Source organism: Bison bison, unplaced genomic scaffold (assembly GCF_000754665.1).
Source record: "Bison bison bison isolate TAMUID 2011002044 unplaced genomic scaffold, Bison_UMD1.0 scf7180017864469, whole genome shotgun sequence".
Classification (NCBI taxonomy): domain Eukaryota; kingdom Metazoa; phylum Chordata; class Mammalia; order Artiodactyla; family Bovidae; genus Bison; species Bison bison.
Genome location: NW_011495030.1, coordinates 1488869 through 1510656, shown reverse-complemented (window position 1 = coordinate 1510656; position 21788 = coordinate 1488869). Strand labels below are relative to the sequence as shown.

Sequence of the window (21788 nt, the reverse complement as noted above, 5' to 3'; positions counted from 1 at the left end):
CTAATTAAAGTTTTCAGAGAAATAATGCTTTGGTTATTTTCTCCCAATTTTAGGTGTAGATGATCATATTGTACGTTTTGACAATCTTATGAATCAAAAAGAAGATAAACTGAGACAGAGATATCGTGATACCTATGATGCTGTTTTATGGCTAAGAAATAACAGAGACAAATTTAAGCAAAGAGTCTGTGAGCCCATAATGCTCACGGTAAGAAATTTGTTCATCTTAGTAATATCGGTTAGTTTTATTATTATAATCATTGTAGATTTTGTTGTTTTAAGAATTCTTAGTCTTATTAACACCGTAGTTTTCTATTAGTAGATTTGTGGCATCTGGTATGCTGCTGAATCTGCACCCTTTTTAAAGGGTCTTTGATAATAAACCTATGAACTGTTTCTTGATACAAGTATGAAACTGGCAGCTTATTGACCAAGAATCATGTATAAACTTGGTTATCTGGTTCCTTTGGCAATTGCTATTTTTTGGTTATAATAGGCAATGTAGTAAATTCTGCCAAAGAGGTAGAAAACTTCTGTATATATGCTACTGATAAGGGGGTACCCGACAGGACAAACAAGAAAATCATCTGCTACAAAAATGAAGCATTCTGAGGATTCTGAGAGTCAAAACCAACAATTTATTGACCTCATAAACATTTGATAGGTCTTATTGGTAACCATGGGTCATCAAGAATAGGGCAAGCTGTATTTAGTAAATTATTTAATCAAATGTGGGTGTGGATTTAATAGGAAGATTTCCATCTAAAATATTTAAAATAGTAAGTTGGGCTATGAGAAGGAATGAAAAAATAAAAAAAAAACACCATTCTTTGCTAATGATATGTTAGACATTAAAACTTACCCCAAAACAATAAAAGGATCATTTTTACTAGATGACTCTTTCTTAACTTTGGGAAAGAATTCATTGCAGATCCTTGCAGGATTCATGACAAGTTCTGTTTTCTGTAACTCCTGTTTATAATACACTTTATTCAAAATCATTTCATATAGTTCTTTGTCTTTTATTAGAGCGTGCACTGTATTAGCAAAATTAGTGGGCATAATACTGTGTTCGCTTTTTGCTCAAATATGTATTATTAGAATATTTTTGCCAGATCAGGAAGGGAATACCTCTTTTGGATGCAGACATTATTATTTTTATTAATCTAGTAAGGATTGAAAGAAAACACAAGAAAAAAATACGTGACTCTTAGTATAATAAATTATAATACAAGTGTTATTTTCAACAGATTTTTTATTAAAATGCCAACCTCAAAATACTGTCATCTTCTTGTCACTTGATTTCCTGATAGTAGTCAGTCACCAAGTCAGATTACTAGCTGGCATGTATTTACTTTTTAAATTACATTTGAGTCTGAGATAAAGGGAGATACTCTGTTATTTTATCCTTTCCTGGAACAACCTTTTACCTTTCCTACCACCTCCTTCCAGCAGTATCCTGCCCACACTTAACTCTACCTCCAAAGGCCTTAAAGTGTTGCCACAGGTCTCTATTTACTAATATAAGGGGGCATTTATGATACGTTCATGAATTTTAAAACAGATTAAAGGATAGATATTAGAAAGGTTTCATTTTTTAAAAATAGCGAAACAGGAGTCTGCCATTAACTACCAGAACATCTTGGAGTGCTATACCTCCTATGGGTACCTGTCTGTGTCTTAGTACTTTGTGAAGACATTGCTTTGAAGAACTTTGCCAAATATTTTCTTCACCAATCTCGTAAGGAATAAGAGCTCACTAAAAAGCTGATCAAGATGTGAAACCAACAGGGTGGCCAAATCTTCCTTCAGGATATCAGCAGTGGAGTGTGTATACACTTGGAAAAAATTGTCAATTTCTACAGGAAATGCAGAAACTGACCAGTGACAAGAATGACCCCTACTTATGTGGCTTCTTTGAGATTCATTACCTAAACAAGCAGGTGAAATTCATCCAAGAGTTGGATGTCCATGTAACCAATTTACAGAATGTGTGGGCCCCAGAGTCTAATATGGCAGAAAATCTCTGATAAGTGTATCCTGGGGGAGAATGAGAGCTAAGTCCTAGGTTAGCATATCTATTAAAAAAAAATTTTCCTTTGGTGATATTGGGGTTACTTTATCCACTTTATTTTTTTTCATTTGTTCCATTCCTTCCAACAAAGTAGTTTGATACCAAAAAATTTGTGGAACAGTAGACATTTAATGTCTATAGCATTTATGTCTGTGTAACAATATTTTCTATGGCTGTGATTTTTTTTTTCTGTTTGCTTGTGTATCAGTTTTCCCATGTTTCTATACTGATCGATATTCTGTCATTTCAAGTAATACTGACCAACAATTTATGTGACAAACATGGTACTAATTTTTTAATATTATTTCTTTTAATCCACTTTTAGTCCCATGAAATATAAACTGTTTTACTCTACCCATTTTACAGATGAAGTAACTAAAGCTTTCAGAGATTTAGGTGGTACTTGATCAAGATCAGGATAGGAATGGAAGTGACATCTGTTGGATCCTAGAGCCCTGGCTCTTGAGCTGTTGATATCTTAGTATTTTCCATAGCACTGAGCCTCACATGCAGAAATCTCTATTAGTCAGTATTTTTAAAATAAGTGATTAAGTTTATGCTCTTGTAGTATAAACCTAAGACCTAAGGTTTCTCTTGAAAGCACTAATGAGTGAGTGAGTGAAGTCGCTCAGTCGTGTCTGACTCTTTGTGACCCCATGGACTATAGCCTACCAGGCTCCTCTGTCCATGAGATTTTCCAGGCAAGAATACTGGAGTGGGTTTCCATTTCTTTCTCCAGAAGATCTTCCCAACCCAGGGATTGAACCCAGGTCTCCCACATTGTAGGCAGAGTTACAATTAAACCATTGCAAGTTTTTTTCATTAGTCTCAAAATTTTATTTAGGCCTTTGTATTTTTATAACTAATTAGTTTTTGCCATGGATAGTATGAATTTCTCTTAAAGACAATATGCATTAGGTGCTGTTAAAGTCTTAGCTTTTGCTTTACTATGTATGGACAGTAAATTAAACAGATGTTTTAAGATGTTGACTCTTCAATACCAAACTTCTTTTTTAATCTTTTTTCTCAAGGATTGAATTTTAACCTAATTAAATAAATCTAAGTTAGATATTGTTACATTCTAGTAATCAGTTTGGGTTTCATGAAAATCAGCTTTTCTTTTTGTTTTGTTTAGATAAATATGAAAGATAATAAAAATGCCAAATACATTGAAAATCATATTCCATCAAATGACCTGAGAGCTTTTGTGTTTGAAAATCAAGAAGATATGGAGGTTTTCCTCAGAGAGGCAAGTATTAACCAGCATAATATTTTAACTCACTTCACACTGATTTTCCAGTGCTTGAGTTTTTAACTTCAATCTGGAGCAAAAAATGATAATGACCTATTTTACCAGCAATAACTCTTATGTAAAATCATTCAAATTCACTAATTTCTTTTTTGTGCCATTACTGAGGATTGAATTTGTTTTACAAAAGGACAAACAGCCCATAATTCCATCTGTAACATATTTTGAAATTATGATTTGGAATTAATATGAAGTAATTCTGTCACATTAAGAAAAAGAAACATCTTAATGATAAGCCTTTGGTCTTGGACATCCTTTTTGGAAATGTATTGGAATGAACTCAGTTTTTCTTTGGAGAGGGAAATAATATAATATTGCTTCTTATTATAAATAAAACATCTGCACTTCCCTGATGGTCCAGTGGGTAAGACTGTACTTCCAGTGCGGGGAGTACAGGTTCAGTTCCTGGTTGGCGAATTGAGGTCCCATGGGCTGTATGGTGCACCCAAATAAATGAAACTTTAAAAAGAGTGAGAATCATATGTCTGACTAGAAAAACACCACTGACCAAGAATCTAAGCCACTAGAAACCAGCATGGCTCAAACTTTGAATTCTGGCTTTGCTGCTGTTTTCAAAAACTCAGTGCTTTGTATCTTAATTTCTTCACTGTAAAATGGAGATAATATCTACTTCAAAATATGGTCATGATGATTAAATAAATTATTAAATGAAAAAGTTAAGAGCAGTGTTAGGTACTGTAGTTTTCACTGTATAATATTAATATATATTGTGAGCTATGTGTGTTACTGTCTTGTCAGTAAGATTTCTTTTTCCTTTTGCAATATGCCTTCTACTTTTTAAAAAACCCTGGAAAGATGAACTTTTTCTAGTAAGTCTAAGTAAGGACAGGACCCTGAATCAGCTTAAGTGGTCCTCTGTTTCTCTGGTACCCAAGTTACTGGGGAAAATCTTTACTTTCTTTGACTTTCACTATATTGACCGCCTTCTGGTTTGGGAGTTGGCAAGGAATATGAATATATGATGACCAGATAAAAAGGCTGAATCTACAGAAGTATAAAATGGACTCCAAAAAGTTAAGCATTTGTGTAGTTAGAGCTATTTAAGTCTAAACAGTTGGGTTCTTGACCTGATGTCACTGAAAAAGTAGTTTACTTGGATTATAAGTCTGTGAGACATGGTACAGTGTGAAGCGCCTGGAGTCAGGTGTAATTAGATGTTTTCTGTTTTCTAAATGATCAGCTTAGCCTACACTGAGTAACCGGATTTGCCTCAAAAACTCATGCTTCCTCTGTGCTAAGAATTTGAACCATATAATAAGACATTTGTGTCCACCTCTTTTGTGACCCCATGACTGTAGCCACCAGGCTCCTCTGTTCATGGGATTTCCCAGGCAAGAATACTGGAGTGGGTTGCCATTCCCTTCTCTAGGGGATCTTCCCAACTAAGGGATCAAACCTGTGTCTCCTGCATCTCCTGCATTGGCAGGTGCATTCTTTTACCACTGAACCACCAGGGAAGCCCCAATAATATGACATAGGTTCCAGGAAATTTGACCTTTTATTTTTCTTGTATTATGAGAACTATCCATTGTATCTCATTATTAGGACTAGAACTGCTTGTATGTGTGATTTTTTGTGTGTGTATATTTTAAATTATGAAGTTTATTGTATGTAATCTCCTCATGTAATTATGTCTTCTAGAATACCATTTCCCATCCTTTGGTAACTTACAAACCAGTTGCTCAACTGTGTTGTTGTTCAGTCACTCAATTGTGTCAGACTCTTTGTGAACCCATGAACTGCAGCACACCAGGCTTCCCTGTCCTTCGTTGTTTGCCAGAGTTTGCTTAAACCCATTTCCATTGAGTCGGTGATGCCATCCAGCCATCTCATCCTCTGTGGTCCCTTTCTCCTACAGCTTCCAGTCTTTCCCAGCATCAGGGTTTTTCCCGTGAGTCAGCTCTTCCTATCAGGTGGCCAGAGTATTGGAGTTTCAGCTTCAGCATCAGTCCTTCCAGTGAATGTTCAGGACTGATTTCCTTTAGGATTGTCTGGTTTGATCTTGCAGTCTAAGGGACTCTCAAGAGTCTTCTCCAACACCACAGTTCAAAGGCATCAGTTCTTTGGCACTCAGCCTTTTTTATTGTCCAGCTCTCACATCTGTACATGGCTACTGGAAAAACCAGAGCTTTGACTATATGGACCTTTGTCATCAGAGTAATGTCTTTGCTTTTCATTACACTGTCTAGCTTTGTCACAGCTTTTCTATCAGGGAGCAAGCGTCTTTTAATTTCATGGCTGCAGTCACCATTTTCAGTGATTCTGGAGCCCAAGAAAATAAAATCTGTCTCTGTTTTTGTTGTTTCCCATCTATTTGCCATGAAATGATGGTATTAGATGCCACGATCTTAGTTTTTTGAATGTTGAATTTTAAGCCAGCTTTTTCATTCTCCTCTTTCACGTTCATCAAGAGGCTCTTTAATTCCTCTTTGCTTTCTGCCATTAAGGTGGTGTCGTCTTCATATCTTTATTGATATTTCTCCCAGCAATCTTGATTTCAGGTTATGCCTTATGCAGCCTGACATTTTGCATCACGTACTCTGCGTAGGGGTTAGATAAGCGGGGTGACGGCATTAAAGCCTTGATGTACTCCTTTCCCAATTTTGAACCATTCTGTTGTTCCATATCTGGTTCTCACTATTGCTTGACCTGCATACAGGTTTCACAGGAGTCAGGCAAGGCAGTCTGGTATTCCCATCTCTTGAAAAATTTTCCACAGTTTGTTGTGATCCGCAGAGTCAGAGGCTTCAGCATAGTTGGTGAAGCAGTAGATGTTTTTTTGGAACTCTCTTGCTTTTTCTATGATCCAGTAGATGTTGGCAGTTTGATCTCTGGTTTCTTTGCTTTTTCTAAATCCAGCTTGTTGTACATCTGGAAGTTCTTGGTTCACATACTGTTGAAGCCTACCTTGAAGGATTTTGAGCATTACCCTGCAAGCATGTGAAATGAGTGCAATTGTGCAGTAGTTTCAACATTATTTGGACTTGCCTTTTTTGAGGATTGGAATGAAAACTGACCTTTTCCAGTCCTGTGGCCACTGCTGAGTTTTCCAGATTTGCTGACATATTGAGTGCAGCACTTTAACAGCATCATACTTTAGGCTTTGAAATAGCTTAGCTGGAATTCCATCACCTCCACTAGCTTTGTTCGTAATGATGCTTCCTAAAGCACATTTGACTTCGCACTCCAGGATGTCTAGCTCTAGGTGAGTGATCACACCATCGTGGTTATCTGGGTCATGAAGATCTTTTTTGTACAGTTCTTCTTTGTACTCTTGTCTATGTGTCTGACTCTGCAACCTCATGGACTGTACAGTCCATGGAATTCTCCAGGGCAGAATACTGGAGTGGGTAGCCGTTCCCTTCTCCAAGGGATCTTCCCAGGTCATCCACATTGCAAGTAGATTATTTACCAGCTGAACCACACAGGAAGCCCATGTTCTTGCCACCTCTTCTTAATATCTTCTGCTTCTGTTAGGTCTGCACTCTTTCTGTCCTTTATTGTGCCCATCTTTGCATGAAATGTTCCATTGGTATCTCCAGTTTTCTTGAAGAGATCTCTAATCTTTACCATTCTATTGTTTTCCTCTGTTTCTTTGCATTGTTCACTTAAAAGGCTTTCTTATCTCTCCTTACTGTTCTTTGGAACTCTGCATTCAGATGGGTGTATCTTTGCCTTTTTCCTTTGCCTTTCACTTCTCTTCTTTACTCAGCTATTTGTAAGGCCTCCTCAGACAACCATTTGCCTTCTTGCATTTCTTTTTCTTTGGGATGGTTTTGGTCACCACCTCTATACAGTGTGATGAACCTCCGTCTATAGTTCTTCAGGCAAGAGACTGCCTGCCTGAAGATCTAATCCCTTCCATCTGTTTGTCACTTCTACTCTATAATCGTAAGGAATTTGATTTAGGAAATACTTGAGTAGCCTAGTGGTTTCCCTATGTTCTTCAGTTTAAGTCTGAATTTTGCAATAAGGAGTTCATGATGTGAGCCACAGTTAGCTCCTTGTTTTGTTTTTGCTGACTGTATAGAGCTTCTCCATCTTCGGCTACAAAGAATATAAACAGTCTGATTTCTATATTGACCATCTGGTGATGTCCATGTGTAGAGTCTTCTCTTGTGTTGTTGGAAGAAAGCGTTTGCTATGACCAATGTGTTCTCTTGGTAAAACTGTTAGCTTTTGCCCTACTTCATTTTGTATTACAGGACCAAACTTGCCTGTTACTCCAGGTATCTCTCGACTTCCTACTTTTGCATTCCAGTCCCCTATGATGAAAAGGACATCTTTTTTGTGTGTGTGTGTGTGTTCTAGAAGGTCTTGTAGATCTTCAGCTTAGGCTTCTTCAGCATTAGTGTTTGGGGCATAGACTTGGATTACTGTGGTATTGAATGGTTTGCCTTGCAGACAAACAGATCATTTTGTCATTTTTGAGATTGCACCCAAGTACTACATTTCAGTCTCTTTTTTTGACTGTGAGGGCCACTCCGTTCTTTCTAAGGGATTCTTGCTCACAGTAGTAGATATAATGTTCATCTAAATTAAATTTGCCCATTCCTGTCCATTTTAGTTCAGATTTCTAAAATGTCGATGTTCATTCTTGCCATCTTCTGTTTGACCACTTCCAATTTACCTTGATTCATGGAGCTAACATTCCAGGTTTCTGTGTAATACTGTTCTTTAGAGCAGCGGACTTTACTTTCACCACCAGACACATCCACAACTGGGCATTGTTTCCACTTTGGCTCAGCTTCTTCATTCCTTCTGAAGCTATTTCTCTCCTCTCCTCCAAACTGGAGAACAACTATTCCAAAGAAGTTCTGAGTCACTGCTGCAAAAGTTCTAGGTCCCACAACAGACTTCCCAACCTGGGGATCCAACAAAGGGATTGAGAATCCCCAGGGAATTTGACTTTGAAGCACAGTGGGATTTGATTACAGACTTCCATAGGACTGGGAAACAGAGACACTTGGAGGACACAAGCAAAATCTTGTGCACACCAGGACCCAGGAAAAAGCAGTGGTGATGCCACAGGAGACTGAGGCAGACTTAACCTTATGTGTGTTTGGGAGCCTGGCAGAGGCATAGGTCAATGGTGGCCTACCGCTGGGTTGGGGGCTCTGACTGCAACATTCCTGGGAGGCAGGGCATGCTGGCATAAGTCCTTTTGAAGGAGGTTCCCATTACTGCCATTACCCCTACCGTAGTTTGCCCTCAGGCCACAATACAGGGAGGGAACACAGCCCCATCAGTCATGACTTATATAGTGTCAGTTGCTCAGTCGTGTCTGACTCTTTGCAACCGCATGGTCTGTCCACGGAATTCTCCAGGCAAGGATACTGGAGTGGGTTGCCATTCCCTTCTCCAGGGGATCTTCCTGACCCAGAGATCAAACGTGGGTCTCCTGAATTGCAGGCAGATACTTTACCATATGAACTACCAGTGAAGTCCAAATAAATGAAGAAGAAAAAGCACTTCCTCATATAGTAGAATACCAACTAATAAATACAGAAAGAACAATTAGAATCATTAATGGTTCTTAAACCTATTAGGTAGTTCCATGAGCAACAGAGTATTTTTAGTCTCTCCACATACATAATTACAAACAGAAAAGTAGTTGACAGATCTTTTTGTTCTTTTTCAATCTTTTACCTCTTTATTGTGCTTCACTACATTGTCTAGCTCTTCTAGGACAATGCTGAAAAAAAAGTGGTAAGATTTGATATCTCTACTTGTTCCCAAGCGTAGGGGGGAAGCACTTAATAATCCACAATTAAGTACTATGTCTGCTATATGCTTATCATAGATGCCCTTTATCACATTGAGGAAGTTTCCTTCTGTTCCTAGTTAGCTGAAAATTCTGAGATAATCTTATGGCTTTTGTACTGTATTCTGACAATACAGTAAGTTAGACTGATGTAGCATTCAAAGTCAACCAATCTCATATTCCTGGGATAAACTTGACTGGGTTGTGTATAGTGTTTATATATTGCTAGATTCTGTTTACTAATATTTTGTTAAGGATTTTTGTGTATGTGTTCAGGAGGGATATTGTAGTGTTTTTGTCAGGATTATACTGGAATCATAAAATGACTTGGGAAGTATCCCGTCCTTCTGTGTTCTGAAAAGGAGTCTTGGTGTTACTGCTTCCTTATCTGTTTGATAGACTTTATCAGTGAAAATAATAAAAGAAATGTACTTTCTGTGAAAACACATAGCTATTAATATCACCACACTAAAAAGTTTTTTTTATGAGTACCATTAAATATCTAGTGAGTGTTCAATTTTTTGATCATCCCATGAATGCCAGTAAGAATAATATCATAACTTTAGAAATCTGCATTGAAAGTATGTGGTAATTAAAGTAGTATTTTATTTTCCTTATATTAAGGTTCGTGACAATAAAAAATTAAGAGTAAATGCTGTTATTGCTCCTAAGAATTCATACGCAGACAAAGCGCCTTCAAGATCTTTGAATGACCTGAAGTAAGTCTTAAAATAGTATTAGAACTAAGCTGTTTTTTTGAATATTGAGTCATCATTTATCTCTTATTAAATATATTTAAATTATCTCTTTGTCACACAAATATATTTGTTACAGGCTGTATTATTCCCTTTTAGGATCTCTTCTTAAGTCTAAAAAGGCAAAATCTAGGCCCAGGAACAGATGGTGGCATTCTTAGTATATGATGGTGATTTTTCAAATCATTGGAATAATATTGGACTATTTAGTGAGCTCTTAAAATAGTTGGTTAGTTATTGGGGAAATAGAAGGATAAATCACTTCATAATGTAAAAGTAATTTCCAGAAGGATCAAATGGAAATACTACAGTTATAAAACCTACTACAAGTAAATAAACTCTTAACTCTGTATAAAAGCAATGGTAGAAACCACAAAAGAAGAGATTAATAGTTTGTAATTATAAATATTAAACTTATCAGGAAATAAAATCACTTAAGTGATTAACTTCCTGTACCATCATTCATTTATATTTTATTTATTGTTTATTCACTTGTCAACTATGAGATTTTTTTTTAATGCTGTTTTAAGAAGAAAATCCTAAAAGTTGCTTTTCCTTTCAGACAGTATGGATTTTTCTCTTATTTGCGAGAGTTATTTGATGCCCCTGACCCTGTCATGAGTTACCTTTGCTGCCAGTATCACATTCATGAAGTTCCTGTAGGAACTGAAAGAACCAGAGAAAAAATTGAACGGGTAAGAAAATACTGAATCAGTCAGTACCAAAAATGTAGTTTCGTTAAAACTTCTTAAAGGCAAGGAAAACTTGTGAGAAATTTAAAGAAACGTGTCATTGTTTTTAACTAAACAGGAATTACCTGGATATTTTACATTTCTAATATTACATAGGACAATGAATGTTGACCAATACTTTATGACAGTAAGGATGTGGAGTTACCTAAATAAATACTTAATACCTGTAGGGTAACTAAATTAAAGCCTGAAAAGAGACACCTGACTCTCTTATTGAATTCTGCTTTGCTTGACAGACATTTGTTCAAACATTAATGGTTTATTCATTTAAATTCTTGTATTCTAGATTATTTTTCAGACAGATTATACTTTAGGATGGTAGGCTAGGATATAGAACTATTCTGGTAAGCCCTCCCCTTAAAGTTCCATTTAAGATTATCTCATAAGTGAATGATCACTCTTAAGAGGATCTCCTTCTCTTATCTGACAGAGCCACCTAAACTCTTAGGTTCCTGTGTTCTGCCGATGCTTCGAGTTTTCTTCTCCTTACCAATAGTCTCCAAGACTCCAAACCACCTTCAGTGCTTTAATCATAGGCAGAAACAGTGAAGAAGTCTTTCTAGAACAGGTTTTTCCATAATACTAAGTTACCATGTTAATACTGCTTATATGCATTTACAGACCTAACTGCTATTTATAATACTGAATTTATTAGAGAATGTGTTTTAAGTTTTTAACAGCCAGTCTACAAGTATCCCTAGGATATTCATTTGTAGTCTGGCGCTTTTGTATACCTCATTAACAAAAGATAGAAATGGGGCCCCATTACTAACCCATTTTGCGAAGACAAGCAAATTATTAAGTTGCATATCATATTACGGTGATCATTTGGGGAAACCAGGAAAATAGAACTCTCCATGTGTGTGTACCCCTCTTTAATACTCATTGATGGGGTTTGAAAAAAGACAATATACACAGACCTTCCAATTTCTGTCATAACTTCACGGGTAGGTAGGGTGCTACCTCTTAAGGTTAGGATAGTAGGCATTCTTTACTATTGCAGAAAGACTAGAAAATTTGCTAAGGGCTTTCATAGCTTTACTCTGGTGCAAAAAGGGATAGTACTGCACTTGGAAAATCCTTTCACTTTTTGAACAGTTCTTCAAGTTGAAATATTTTTACATGCTTTACTTTTTAACATTCTGTTTAGGTCACCTAGAGAGCTTTAACTCTACTGTCTCTACTAGAAAAAAGAACATGGTACATAGAAAAGCAAAGTCAGACACCTAGTAAAGCCCTTAACATTGTCTTGGCCATCTTTCAGAAAATACAAACCTGCACTGAGGAAATTTACTATCTAAACATTTCATGTCTACCTCCTAACAACAATGGTCATATTTTCTCCCTTAGAAAAAAAATAACATTCTTTAGTGTAAGTTTTGCTTTATTATCAAATTCTGACATTTAGACTCTGTAAATGATTATTTTCATGACACGTGGTGGGAAGGCTAGCGTCACCCTGTTAAGCTAAGTATGCTTAAATATGTCATATCTCGTCACTTAGACTGTAAACTTCTGCAGAGAAACAAGCCACAAGAATACTGGTAGTAAACCTTTAGAGACTGGAAAAAACGACATTAAAGCAGCCTATTCTTTATAAATATACAGAATGTTACGATGTTTAGAATGTGCGTAGTTTATGAAACTCCTTAATAAATTCTTGAGAGAAAAACTGTCCCCCAAAATGCAAAAAGAAGTCTTTGAAATCCTTGAAAAGCATGTGCATTAAGTATTCCCCAAGTATATAGGAATTAAATATAAGAGTATGTATCTTTGAACAATATAACTAAGGGGAAGGGAGAGTAAATGTATTAGTTGAGATAACAGACTTCATTCTGCTGGGCAACTGACTCCCCAAAAGTACACCTAGTTGGGAGAAATTGCATAGTGAAGTAGAAGTGTAGCCAACTTTGGTAGTTGTTTCCGTTTTCTCCCAGTTCTCTTCCTTAGTGTTATTTTCAAATAATAACCTGAAATTTATCACTCACCTTTTTAGAGATGTTGGATTACATTTCTTTTAAAAAATGAAAATAAATCTAATATATTTTGATCTAAAATTCACTTGATCTGTATTTTTAATTCTTTAGTCCTTTTTTTTTTAATGTTACAAATATTCTTGTGCTTAGTCGCTCAGTCATGTCTGACTCTCTGTGACTCCATGTACTGTAACTCACTTAGGCTTCTCATGGGGGTTCTCCAGGCAAGAATACTGGAGTGGGTTGCCACGCCCTCCTCCAGGAGATCTTCCCAACCCAGGGATCAAACCCAGCTCTCCTGCATTGCAAGCAGATTCTTTATGTCTGAGCCACCAGGGAAGCCCCGTCCAATAATTCTTAGATGTCTACTAAATGTTTATTTTACATTATAGGTAATACAGGAAACCCGATTAAAACAAATTTATACAGCAGAAGAAAAGTATGTGGTGAAAACTTCTTTTTATTCAAACAAAGTCATTTCAAGTAACACATCCCTAAAAGTTGCTCAGTTTCTCACAGTCACCGTGGATCTAGAGCAAAGACGACACTTAGAAGAACAGCTAAAGGTTGGTCACTTTATTTTACAGTTGATTTACAGTGTTGTGTTAGTTTCTGGTATGCAGCAACCTGAGTCAGTTATAATCTTTTTCATTGTGGTTTGATACAGGATATTGAATATAATTCCCTGTGCTATACAGTAGGACCTTGTTGTTTATCCATTCTGTATATAGTAGTTTGCATCTATTAATTTCCAACCCTAATCCATCTGACCCTACCTCACCCTTTTGCTTGGCAACTACAAATCTGTTCTCTGCATCCAAGTCTGGTTAAGAAATTTGTGTCACATTTTAGATTGTGCATAGAAGTGATATGGTATTTGTTTTTCTGACTTACTTAACCTAGTATATTGTTGTAGATAGCATTACTTCATTCTTTTATGGCTAAGTATTATTTCATTGAATATACCATTCATTGAATACACCAAAGGTACATTGAATGTACCGTTCTTTATCCATTCACCTGTTGATGGACATAGATTGTATCCATGTCTTGGCTGTTGTAAATAGTGCTGCTGTGAACATTGGGGTGCATGTTTCTTTTCAAATTATAGTTTTGTCTGCATATATGCCCAGGAGTGGGATTGCTGGACCGTATGGTAACTATTTTTAGTTTTTTGAGGAACCTCCATACTATTTTCCATGATGGCTGAACCAATTTACATTCTCACCAACAGTGTAGGAGGGTTCCCCTTTCTGTGCACCCTCTCCAGCATTTATTATTTGTTTACTTTTTAAAATGATGGCCACTCTGGGTGGTATGAGGCGGTACTCTGTTGTGGTTTCGATTTGCATTTCTCTAATATTATTAGGAATGTGGAGCATTTTTTCATGTGCCTATTGGCCATTTGTTTCTCTTCTTTGGATAAATATCTATTTAAGTCTTCTGCTCATTTAGTGTTTGGATTGTTTGTGTTTATGTTACTGAGCTGTTTAGTATATTTTGGGAATTAAGTCCTTCTCAGTCACATCCTTTGCAAATATTTTTTTCCAGTCCATAGGTTGTCTTTTTGTTTATGGTTTCCTTTACTGTGTAAAACTTGTAAGTTTGATTAAGTCCATTTGTGTTTTTTTTTGCTTTTATTTGTGTTGTCTTGGGAGATTGACTTAAGAAAACATTGGTATGATTTATGTCAGAGAATTATGGTGTTAACGTCTTCTATTGAAGTTAAAGATTGGTTTATTTTGATTTGAGTATTTAAAAAGAATATTAACTCAGTTTATAATACTTTAGTCTGTTTTAAATATACTAACAATGTTGCGTATTCCATAGGAAATTAATAGAAAATTGCAAGCAGTAGACTCAGGATTGATTGCCTTACATGAGACAAACAAGCATCTGGAACACAAAGATAATGAACTTAGACAAAAGAAGAAGGAGCTTCTTGAAAGGAAAACGAAGAAAAGACAACTGGAACAAAAAATTAGTTCCAAACTAGGAAGGTATCTTTCAGCCCTTTCTGGGATACGGGTTGGGAGGGTGATACAGATGCACTGTAAGGATATTATTAATTATATATACCTTGTAATGACAACACAGTTCCCACCAGCATGCTGTGTAGAGTTTCTCAAACTTAAACCCTTCTACCCAAAACACAGGACAGAGCAGGGGGAATCTTAAGTGTTGTGAATGTTTCTGTTCCTTGATCAGCTGTTTTCATCCCTGGAACCCATTCTGTTCTTCAAAATTATTGAGGACCTTGAGGAAGTTTTGCTTATATGAATTATATCTATTGATATTAACCAAATTAGAAATTAAATTCATTATATGTTAACAAAAAATATTTATGAGAAACAATTTTCCAAACAAAATACATTTAGTAAGAAGAGGGACATTATTTTTACATTTGTAAATCTCTTTGGATGAAGTTAGTTATTTTTTCATAAGTGCTTCTGCATTCACTTGGTTGCGAGATGTTTTGGTTGAAGTATATGAAGAAAATCTGGCCCCACATATATATGCAAGTGGAAAAGGGAGGACTTGTCAGCATACGTATTCTTTAATGTTACATCAAAACTTGCCAAAGTATGGTTTGTTAACGTTTAACTGCAACATGGAATCTAAAATCATTAGTGAAGGAATATACTCTTACATTACCATAGGTGCATCTTTTACCCATGAATGACTTTGTTACATTATGCTAGCTTACTGTGAGATCCCAGGCAGTTGTTCTCAGAGCTGATTGTAAGTTTTGTTTTGAACTTAGATGTTTTGTAGAAACTTGGAATATATAAGATCAGATAAAAGCTGTTATAGTGTGTTCAGTCTAGGGGAGAGGAAAGTGAGTTCCAATTTCAAAGTTTTTCCATGCCCATTTCGGGACACAATGCAGACCTTTTTTGGTGATTGTTCTTTTGTGCTGCTTTCCTATAGAATAAAGATATAGGTATTAAAGACATAATAAATGACAGCTTGAGTACAGTATAAATTTACCTTGATTTAATAGTGTTTCTAAACACATAAGTTGAATATTTAAAATGCTTTTAAAATTTTTGTTTTTTTTTAAAGCAAATTGCCTGTTAACTTTTAAAAGTCAGTAGCGTATGTACGTTGGTTGCTTAAAAGAGGATATATTTGCTGAGTCTTAACTGCCTAGAATTCTTTTCTACATAAACCCTTCACTTTTACCTTCAGTCATCCACAAGTCAACCTTTTACTGTTGTTGGACTGCTGTATTGAACTCATTGTCTGAAACTAAACTTTCTCCTGGTAATGTTGAATTTTGTAGTGAAATAACCTTTCATATCCATTGTCATCCTGGCTGTCTCTTATCTATGGTTACTCTGGAATACTGCAGTGGTGACATGGTTAGTGGTCTCTCCATGACTCATCTCCTCCATTCAGTGCATACAGAATACTGTCATCAAGTTTATCATCTTTTCATGTTCCTGCCCCCTTCAAGATATCTGTGGTGGCTTCCTACCTTTACTGTATGAAATTTAAATATTGCTTTCCTTTAGATTGTCCTTCACGTTTTTCAAAATTGTCTTGCACTCCACGCATTCTAATTTCCTCCCTCTCTGCCCCAACACACTCTTCACTCACCATTCAGTCCACTCTCTACAACATCCACTGAACTTGTTTATTCTTTTTTTTATTGCTTCCATCTTTGATTTTTCCCTGTAGTGGAAAGAACTTGGCCTTTGATGTCAAACACATTTTACAACTTAGTATCTGTAATGTTAGGTAACTTAAGTAAACTTCTCAGCCTTAGTGTCTCCATATTAAAAAGCAGAGTATTAACTTTTAGAATTGTACTGTCTTTTCATCATTATTATTTTACCTATTAGATTGCCACAGTTAAGCTCCTTAAGGGAAGGGACTGTTTTTATAAACAATACTTATCACTTATGGACCAGACACTATATACTAAGTGTGTTGCATAGTTTGCTTTTTTTTAATCTTCACCAAAGCCCTGCAGAAGTACTATTATTATTTACAGTTTATAGAGGAGGAAACCAAAGCTTAGAAGAGTAGCTTGTTCAGTTATACTGCTCATTGGTGGCAAAGAGGAATTTTAAACCCAACTTTCTGACTCTAGATCCTATACCATTAGCACTAGCATTACCTAGACTATGCTGGGCACTTGATACATCTCAAAAAATAGTTTTCGATCCTGAGTGGTTGCATAAAATGATTAATCAGGAAGCTATCAGTTAACATCTGAATAGCATTGCTACATAGACCACAAAGCAGCAGGAAACGTGAGAATTTGGGCTCAATCCTTGTGTTTTCTCTGATTTCTACATCATTATGCATTTCATACAGTTTAAAGCTGATGGAACAGGATACTTGCAATCTTGAAGAGGAAGAACGAAAAGCAAGTACCAAAATCAAAGAAATAAATATTCAAAAAGCAAAACTTGTTACTGAATTAACAAACCTGATAAAGGTAATAAGACATTTTCATTTTAGTCATTTTTTTGTTGTTGGAAGTCAATAGTAAAATCTTAGCAAGAGGTTTTTATAGGTAATTTCAGCTTTCTCTGTTTGACATTTCTCTTTATAGATCAGTAAATTGATTAAAAGTACTCATTAAGCTAAATTGTTTTATTCCAAATGACTCAAAGGAGAACTGTTTAAGATTGGAGAGAAGTATCAATCACATTAGAAAAATGTTAAGAAACTATATTGTTGTAAAATAAAACTCATAGAGGTTTTTATTCCTAGAATTGTACTGCTTTACATATACAAAAAGTAGATTTAATTCTTCAAAATACTACAGTGATCTCTGAGAAGAACAAATTAGAATCAGATTATATGGCAACCTCAGCACAGCTACGTATCACAGAGGTAACATTTTTGCTTTTATTTTTATTTTGGGACTTCAGTTTGAAAACTGTGTGTACATGTGTATATATATATATCATGCCTTGCAGTGTGCAGTTTTGGGTATGCTGTTTAATTTAGATTTCATGCACTTTGCTGATTAGGACGTAAAATTTGAAACCCTTTGTGTACATTTTTTTATTATTACCACCCTCCCCCATTTAAATAACAAATAGAGTACTTGATTTAGTCATTTGAAAACCAAAATCTTACCATGTCTGCTTTCTTAGCCGATACAAATTATAGTTGGTACTATTGCCAAGAATCAACTAGTAGCTTTTATTGCAGTTTGTGTCCCCTAAACTACAGATGAGTTCCAGTCAACACTCAGAATGGCCTTAGTGTGTGATCCTGGTAATTTCTGTTCTGATAAGTATTGAAACTGTTAATGATAAATATTGAATTGGGGAAGGACAGGGGGTGATGTACTAAGTTAACATAAATTCCAAAGAAGAACAAGCAACAAAATGAGGTCATAAGAGTGACAGTTTTTGAGTCTTTCAAATCCTTTCCCAAAAATAGAAGAGCAACTGGGATACTATGACGACATAACAGCAAGCCCACGGACAATGTATACAACAGACTCAAAAGATGTAGGTGTACTGCAGTATATTCTCAGACTCATCGTCCAGGATTAGCATGAGGCCAGGTTAAGGGCTTAGTCCTTAATAAAACTGCCCTTCAGATGCCACCTGCACTTCTGACCAACTGGTGACTGATTCAAGGGTTCTCATGGCTCCCCCAAGTTCAATAATTGAGTGGCTTACAGAACTGAAGAAAAGGCTGTTCTCAACAATTACAGTTTTATTATATAAACAATACAAATCCCTCCTAGTCAAGAGGCATATAGGGTGGGGAGGGTCCTGCACACAGTTTCTGTGCCCTTTTCTGGTGAAATAATTTGTTGCTCTCCTAGCACATCAGTGTTTAGAATTTTTACCAGGTTCCATTACCTAGGCATGACTGATTCGATCATTGGCCATATGGTTAAACTCGGTCTCTAGCCCTTCTCTCTGCAGTTTAAAAGACTGGGTGGGGATAATAATAAGACTCGATTTGTCTTTCTGGCATTGACTTCCCCCATCCTGAGTCACTCCTTAGCATAAACTCAGACACTCCTATCACTCAGAAAATTCCTAGGATTTTAGAGTCTTCCTCCCAAGAACCAGGGACAAACATCAGTCAAGTTCTGTGTTTTTACAACACCCAATCAGCAGCAGCATCAAGACTGGTATGGTATTAGAAAGTATGTGGTAAGAAACAAAGGGAAAGCTCAAAGAATCCAAAAATTAAGTCACCAGCAGGTTCTCATCTTTTAAGAAAAGAGGCCCCATTTGGTGTGGAAAGCTGAGCAGACCAATTTCAGAGCAGCTGAAACTGGGAGGTGACTTTTAGATTCCAGAAAGGTCAGGTGGTGCTGGGGTGATTCAGGTCCTGTGAACTAGCAACTCACGTGAAACTGCCTTGCAGAACAAAGTTGCTTACTGAGGAGAACTAGAACTACTGGGCAGGCTAAGGAGACAGCAAGCATGTGTTATGTGGGCCGAAGGCTGACACAGTAGCTAAAGGCACAACACTCTTAAACACAGAAGAAGGGAGACAGTGTAAGTAAAACAATATGTTTGCTGACTGTCCTGTAGGTACTATTAGGAAATAAAAGGATACTACCTCAGATTAGATGCTTTGGGAGAGGGAAATGAGAGAGAATTTCAATATTGTTTATAGTAGAACTGAACTGAGTATGTCAAAGATACTCAGGCCACAAGGATATAAGATACTTGTGCATAAATACTCTTTCACAAGGATATAAGATACTTGTGCATAAATACTCTTTCAAATAAAAATGGAAGGATGTTTAGCATACTTCTACATACATAATCAGAATAAAGACTTCTACACCTGCTGCCTTCCCTAACCTGGCAGGGGAGTCTCCTATCCATATTGTTAGTAGCAGCAGAAACAGTAATATTTTTGAGTTGAACTGATTACTCTGGAGAGTAGAAAGGTTCTTAATTATACTGTCCAGGGAAATAATCTCATTAGCTACTTGTCACACTAGGTTTTCTTACCTGGACATATACACAAACTCCCTCTCTGAAAGGTTTTTCCATACTAATCTTCTTGACTTTATTTTCTGTTTCCTCAGCAATATTTTATATCATTGTTTCTCTTTTTTATATGTTAATCTGAAAGTTAGTTAGTAAATGCTTTTTATTTATAATTGTCTTACCAACCCTTTTGTAGGGTTCTCTTCTTTCTTGCACTGTGTTTTGGTAAGTGCTTGTTACTGACTGATCATAGTCACAACTATGCATTTTAAATAGTCAAGAATGATGAGTGAAAGATACAGAGAAGAGTAAGTCTATAGTAGTTCATTTTGTCTTTCATTTGCTCTTTTTTTCTTCTCACGTTTTCTGTCACTTACCACACTTGCTCTTATCTATTCTTCTTGCTGGTCTTCATTTGAAACAAAGGGAGATCATTTCCTTCCTTCTTTTCTTCCCCTCACCCCACTTTGGGGTTTGTCTTTTACCCTGATCATGGAAAACAAATTCATACACAAAAAAGATTGACACAGAATTTCAGTAGGGGTTGTGTTCATGAAGGAACTTAGGGATAACTAAACACCACTGAGTTTAATAACTTCCTCAAATTATTGGAGGGCAAATAGCGGAAAAGGGATCCAAACCCATTAAACATTTCGAGAGGTATGTTATTACCATCTGGAATATTTTTACAAGTTAATAAGCTGACTGCACATAAATCCAGATATGGAGGTAGACAGATGGATGAACACATTACTTAGTTTTTTACTTTGGGCAGGTTTCCTGACCACTCCAAGCGTTTTGTCTTCAGCCACAGATATTACAGTACCTACCTCACTTGCAAGGCTATTGTGATAGTAAGTTTAATAATACATCAAGATGCTTAGTGCGCTCCCTAGCATGAAACATATATGGATTTACATCAAGATTCATATTATAAGAATTGGAAGTTGTTAAATTTATTTTTTATCCTACGATCAAATTTAGAAGTTGTGCTTTCATCTAATTTTCTTTACCTACCTGCTTGCTACTCTCCCACAAAAACTGAACTTCAGGAAAGACTTTTTTTTTCTATTTAGAGCAGGGCAAAGACTAATAGAGTTTTGCCAAGAAAATGCACTGGTCATAACAAACACCCTCTTCCAAAAACACAAGAGAAGACTCTATACATGGACATCACCAGATGGTCAACACCGAAATCCGACTGATTATATTCTTTGCAGCCAAAGATGGAGACGCTCTATACAGTCAGCAAAAACAAGACCAGGAGCTGACTGTGGCTCAGACCATGAACTCCTTATTGCCAAATTCAGACTGAAATTGCAGAAAGTAGGGAAAACCACTAGACCATTCAGGTATGACCTAAATCAAATCCCTTATGATTATACAGTGGAAGTGAGAAATAGATTTAAGGGCCTAGATGTGATAGAGTGCCTGATGAACTATGGAATGAGGTTTGTGACACTGTACAGGAGACAGGGATCAAGACCATTCCCATAGAAAAGAAATGCAGAAAAGCAAAATGGCTGTCTGGGGAGGCCTTACAAATAGCTGTGAAAAGAAGAGAAGTGAAAAGCAAAGGAGAAAGGGAAAGATATAAGCATCTGAATACAGAGTTCCAAAGAATAGCAAGAAGAGAGACAAAAGCCTTCTTCAGCGATCAATGCAAAGACATAGAGGAAAACAACAGAATGGGAAAGACTAGGGATCTCTTCAAGAAAATCAGAGATGCCAAAGGAACATTTCATGCAAAGATGAGCTCAATAAAGGACAGAAATGGTATGGACCTAACAGAAGCAGAAGATATTAAGAAGAGATGGTAAGAATACACAGAAGAACTGTACAAAAAAGAGCTTCACGACCCAGATAATCACAATGGTGTGATCACTGACCTGGAGCCAGACATCCTGGAATGTGAAGTCCAGTGGGCCTTAGAAAGCATCACTACGAACAAAGCTAGTGGAGGTGATGGAATTCCAGTTGAGCTATTCCAAATCCTGAAAGATGATGCTGTGAAAGTGCTGCACTCAATATGCCAGCAAATTTGGACAACTCAGCAGTGGCCACAGGACTGGAAAAGGTCAGTTTTCATTCCAATCCCTAAGAAAGGCAATGCCAAAGAATGCTCAGACTACCGCACAGTTGCACTCATCTCACACGCTAGTAAAGTAATGCTCAAACTTCTCCAAGCCAGGCTTCAGCAAT

At 36.5% G+C, this 21788-nt stretch overlaps 1 protein-coding gene across 2 annotated transcripts in view; it reads left to right on the top strand.

Moving 5' to 3' along the window:
• Positions 1-21788, top strand: part of SMC5 (structural maintenance of chromosomes 5) — a 115498-nt gene that overhangs the window by 83419 nt on the left and 10291 nt on the right. For both annotated transcript variants that reach the window (XM_010860637.1, XM_010860636.1), the window contains exons 10-17: positions 54-208; positions 3210-3323; positions 9793-9887; positions 10486-10618; positions 13044-13217; positions 14482-14651; positions 16978-17101; positions 17380-17502. In XM_010860637.1, the coding sequence (XP_010858939.1) occupies positions 54-208; positions 3210-3323; positions 9793-9887; positions 10486-10618; positions 13044-13217; positions 14482-14651; positions 16978-17101; positions 17380-17502 (1088 nt within the window). The remainder of the gene's footprint in view (positions 1-53; positions 209-3209; positions 3324-9792; positions 9888-10485; positions 10619-13043; positions 13218-14481; positions 14652-16977; positions 17102-17379; positions 17503-21788) is intronic.